At 36.0% G+C, this 5,731-nt stretch overlaps 1 protein-coding gene across 1 annotated transcript; it reads right to left on the reverse strand.

Annotated features, from left to right (window-relative positions):
- Positions 1–1,458: 1,458 nt before the first annotated feature.
- LOC111410274 ((-)-alpha-terpineol synthase-like) lies at positions 1,459–4,462 on the reverse strand. The gene is made up of 8 exons (XM_023040543.1): positions 4,262–4,462; positions 3,870–4,162; positions 3,441–3,792; positions 2,906–3,124; positions 2,178–2,316; positions 1,838–2,086; positions 1,646–1,720; positions 1,459–1,540 (listed from the first exon to the last, which is right to left on the reverse strand). The coding sequence occupies exons 2-8, from the start codon at positions 4,102–4,104 to the stop codon at positions 1,538–1,540; spliced, it is 1,272 nt and encodes a 423-aa protein (XP_022896311.1). The 5' UTR covers positions 4,105–4,162; positions 4,262–4,462; the 3' UTR covers positions 1,459–1,537.
- Positions 4,463–5,731: the final 1,269 nt, after the last annotated feature.

The raw sequence follows: 5,731 nt of genomic DNA on the forward strand, positions 1-5,731 counted from the left end.
TCCTTCACCTCTGACTACTGGCCTCCTACTCTGCTGTTTCTCTACTGTAAGTACTCGCTGATATGCCTCAGAAATTGTCCACAATGAATGAAGGCTGAGAACATCCTGCAAGGGCTGCCTTAATCCCCCCAAATACCGTGCTACCATCTGCTCCTTTGTCTCAGATAAATTATTCTGAGCCACCAACTGATAGAATTCTTCAGTATAATCATTGACTGATCTTGCGCCTTGCCTTAGTGAATGAAGCCTCTGAAACAAGGTTTGAGTATAGCCAAAAGGAAGGAAGTGCCCTTTCATCTTCTTCTTCATCTTCTCCCAGTTAGTAATTTTGGATTTTCCCTATCGCTTCCGCGAACACTTCAATTGTTCCCACCATGCAGATGCCCTACCTTTGAGTTTGATGGCGACCAATTTCACTTTGACACGATCTGGAACCTCCTTATATTCAAAAATCCGCTCCACTTCATTCAGCCAATCAATAAATCCTTCAGCCTGCAACGTACCAGAAAACTCGGGCAGATCCACTCTGAAACCGAGATCCACATGACGATCCTCCCATCTACGATGCTCCCAAACTCGAGCATGATGGTGATACGGGTTTTCGAAACTGGTATCGAAATCGTGACCTTCCACATCATGATTACTGAACTCATACTCCACCAAACATTGGGTTAACTTCGAAACTTGTCTCTACAAATCTTCAATCATCACATCCTGAATATTACGAACACGGAGCGGGACTTCCTCAATTGGAACCTGTCCTCGACGACCACAACCACGTCCACCAACCATTATAACTGATGGAATTTATCTCCCAAGAAGATGCTGACGCTCTGATACCAACTGACGCCGGGTAGGATAGTGATTATCCTATTGGCTTGTTGTAGCAGATGATTCGCAAGAAAAGAACGACAGAAAATGCCCAAAAAAACCAGAGAAAATACTCTGAATTCAATTCAATATTAGTAATAATGCAGAATGATCAAAATTAACCCACAAGCCGAGTTAAATAGCTGCGAAATACGAAATTATGGGGAAATTACCAAAAATGGAAAAATCCCGAAATTATACCAAAATAAAATATTAAGTAAAAGAAGTAAGTTGCCAAAAATTTGGCTCAATTCAAGTTTTTTTAACATATGGAAAAAAGGAAACGAAATATTACCATAAATAGTAAAAAATAACTTAAAATTGAATTTTCGAAAGGAAAACAGTGGATTTTGGGCTTGAAATTGACGTTCACCGAGCACAACTGGGTGGCCATGACGTGCGCGCCAAAGAGAGCTTTCCGGATTGGGGTCATAATAGCGATTCCAATAACCGTAGCCAAAGTTATGACCAAATTACCAAAGACGCGTCAAATTCCCCCAATTAAGGAAATAATGGCGATTCACTTTCCATCTTTGCGACGATCCGCCATCTCATGGTATCTCAGCGCCATCATCGTGCTATCTGACAAATCAACATCACTCGACTCGGATCCTCCTGCATCATCCATCCCCATACTGGTACATGTATTGTGCCATTCTCGCAAGATTCACTGCAATTTCAATAAAAAAAAATTTGAGAATGGACAAACTGTTTCTTGAACTTGGTTCATTTTTTTCCACGTCTCATGTATCAAAGATCTAATGTGTTCACGTGCCTCATCTTCAGAAGCCCCAGTTTCGTTCATGTAACATTGTATTGTTTTAGGAACATCACCTCTTTTCATTTCGTCCTGAGAGAGAAAACGAAAGAAACTGTTAGTTGAAAGGGTTAATTTTGAATTGCTAATGATTTCTTAAACAAAAATGAACTTGAAAACATGAAATGAAATTTTAGTCTATATGCGCACCATTGATGTTGCTAAATCATCTGAAAGACGTAAAATCGTTGCCGACCAACGGATTATATTAGGATAATCAAGTAAGTACTGAACAGCTTCCTTTTCTATAGGACTGGTAACAGCGAAAAACGCATGGGATAGTATGACATGAGTTGATATGGAAATCCATGCAGTGTTCATATACTCTTCCATTGTTGGTTTGTATCCATTGAAGTACCACCTTGCTTCTTGTAAGTATGCTTTGCATAAATCTTTCCACTCCCAAATTTGACAAGATTACTGTATACGGATTAAATATGGAAGCTGATACAAGGATTATGTATTGGACTTTTTGAAGCAAAAGTAATACCGCTTTTCTTAAATATGGAATAATTATAAGCCCTTTTTCTTTAAGAATGTCGTAAGCCATTTCGTTGATGAAGTTATTGAGTGCTAAATAGCAAATTTGCATGTAATCTGGAAGTTGATGGATTGAACTGACATCCCATCTGTAGAGTTCCAAACAAATAATAATTATAGGAGTTAGAACGGTGAGAAGGGGAAAAAAATCAATATATATCACACATGGGTAAACTTTAATATAAACTACCAATCTAATTTTCCAAAATTTGGTCCTCAACTTTTAAAGAAAAGAAAGTTCGCACCTTACATTTTATTATTGTTTCGCAACTGGTCGCCCACTAATGAAAACCATAATTTTCATAAATTATCGTGTGGCCCTCATAAAAACATGCATCGCTTTAAATATCAACGTACCAATCCAAGTTAGAAAACAAAACCTAATTTCATGAAGTTGATTATGCAAGGACCACATTTTGATTAATTTAAAATAGATTTGAACTGTTTCTTGAGATATAATCTTGCAACTATATATAAAATTAATAACCAGCTTGTCCATTTTTAAAGATTGAATAAGTCAATCATTCAATTTTCCCTATCATATAAACCTTTTAATATACAAAGTACTTCCGTATTCACAAACTTTGAGTGTGTCCTTTAACAAAGGGACTTCGTTTTTAATTTTTACTTTTTTATTTGGGTGGGGGTTCTGAAATGAGGAATAACGATGTTTCTAACCTTTCAATGATTCTTGTAAAAACTTCAAGCTCTTCTAATGTACCATAGACGTCATATATATCATCAATGGTTGTTACTAAAGCATTGACCTTCGGCAATATCTTCCTACAAAATTCATATTGAGGTTCAAATATCACCCCAGTAGTCCAAAAGAAACATTCCACCAGCCTATCCCTCGCAAATGACAACTTTTCGGCAAGGCAAGTTCCCTTCCGCCACCTATTCATAGAAAACGCAGGGAAAGAAATAAAAATAAAATTCCTTTGTTACTTCTAAACATCAAAATTCAATATATTTGGCCCATGTATTTAAAATGAGAAAATAGAGATAGAAATGTGCACAAATGTATTAGTGTTGGAATTAATACACATTTTCTCCAACCGTAATAAAAGTAAATAGTGCTAAAGTGAAAGGCAAATTTGTTGAGGAGAGACTATTTCCCTCCATCAAATTCCTTATTGAGTTGTCTCTGATTGAAGACAACTTGTGATGTCGATTTATCTTTGAGTGAATACAGCATCTTATCAATAAATACCTAGAGACATATTTTGCTTGAACAATGTTGAAATCCAATTTAGCAAGCTCAAGCAGAATCTGATTCATGTCTGGCCTGTCCTTGTATATGTTTATGAACCATCTAGCCTCTGCCCGCAGTATGGTCCAGTGCAATGGAAGCTCCAAGCCATGGTGCACCAATCGAGAATGGCACTGATCAATACTAGTTTGATCATTAAGGTTTTTCATAGAGAATTCTGTAGCCATTTCTAGGGTACTTTCAGCTTCCATTGAAAGGAATGAAGTTTCATATAGTTGTAACAATCCCTCTGTATCATCCCAAAGCCTCGACTTGAACTCACCCTTCTCATTCTTGAAACGATCAAATATCTCTGTGTTCAACAGGACATGTATAAGACGCGTAAGCACAAAAAATGAATGAAAATGAACAGAAGAAACTGATTTGCACCTTCAGAAACTTTAAAGCCATGTTGTCTTAGTAGTCTGAATTCCAAAGCCGTAGCATATAAATCCTCAATCTTTGACTGTTGATCATTTTTGCTATATTTTTTGTTAATGACTGACAAGATTTGCTTAATTTCATTCTCAAAATGGTAGGATATCCCCAGCCTTTGCAAATTGTCAATCAATTCCAACTGATCCAGTGGCTCTACTGTTTTATCAAGCATCATCTTCACTTGCATTTTCAGCTCAGAAGACCGTGTAGCGTATCTCTCTCCCTAGATCATGCACGAACAAAATCTGATTGCAAGAAAAAAGGAAGAATTTATTTTTTATGTAAATGATGAAAATTACCGCGTATTCAATATCTAAAGACCGAATATATTCGAAGTCCCATACTGGGGGTTTGTAGTTTCCTGATCGCCTAATCACAATCTGACTGCAAGGCCGCATCTTGGTTATAAAACTATGCTGATTAGCATTAGCAGCAGTACTTGTAAATAAAGCAAAACAGTGTTTTGGAATCTGTTTTTTTGAAGTGCATAAATTGGCTTGAAAATGTTCAGGTTGAAGATAGTCATTGATCTTTGAGACTTGTCTAAGTAGTTCATAAAATATTATATTTGGTATGGTGGGCATGGCTTATTTATATTGACTTACTTAATTATCTGGAACTCAAATAGTAATTAGATGAGTTCATCAAGTATTGGCACCAACTCAAATAAAGTAGCCATAAAAATAGCACCCGTTTGACCTCCATTTTTCCAAATTAAAATGGATGAATATATATATATATATATATATAGAAGATTATGAATTATTTTATTGAAAAATATTTGGTTGAAATGATGTCAAATCACTGTTGAAAAATGTATTTTTTTAAAAATAATATGGCTCAAACAAGCCCTTAATATGGGTCAAATGGGGCTAAGTTGGTAATAGCAGGCAAGTAGTAATTAAGTAGGGACAAAAGGTCTGATAAGGCTGCACGTAGATTGGAAGTAATAATGCTTTCAATAATGCAAGCAAATAATTGCATTATGTTTGAAAAATTAATGACACGATCTGTCCCGAATCATCATAGTGGATCCGAAACGTGACGTGCACCGATGATAGATGCTGACTAGATGTTAAATCTATCACCAAGACTGACTATGAGTTATTTCAAAAAATGTAACAAAATCAAATGCTTATGTAAAACATAATGCGATGGGTCCAAATTTTTTACTTTGTCCTTCATCAATATGAATTATAACACTCAACATGTCGTGTGGCTCTCATTTTGAAATCATTATGCTCTTCCAATTCAAATGAATCAATTGCTACCTGTAGGAAAAATTACGAAAAAATATATGAGTTGATAGCTCAGTGGGTGGAGAAGTTCTAAAATAAATATACTTTTTCAATTTTACATTTCTATCGAAAATCAAATTCATATCATTTGATAATTCATAAGATAACATCATGTAATTATAGCCAAGAAGTGAAATATTCACATAAGATTATAAAATATCATCTTAAAATCATGACATAGACATCAGCTGATAACCATGCTATAATCTCATCACATCAAAGATGCTGAAAAATTTACAAAAAATGCACCCTCTGACTGAAATATGTAATCCGCCCCTCAGGCTAAAAACTTTCGCTACGGGCCTTTGGCTACTCTGTGAACGAAAGTCGGTCTCAAAGACCTCTCATAATCAATTCTAGAATATGGCCAAGGCCCCTCAGTGAACTATATGTACACGGTCGAGACCCCTTCATCCCCCATCCAAGACCCCTCGGTATAGTATAGAACACAACCAAGGCCCCTCAGTGAACTTAAAGAAATATATAATCACGGGTACTTTTCTGATCGATATCAAA

This window comes from Olea europaea, chromosome 15 (assembly GCF_002742605.1).
Source record: "Olea europaea var. sylvestris chromosome 15, O_europaea_v1, whole genome shotgun sequence".
Classification (NCBI taxonomy): domain Eukaryota; kingdom Viridiplantae; phylum Streptophyta; class Magnoliopsida; order Lamiales; family Oleaceae; genus Olea; species Olea europaea.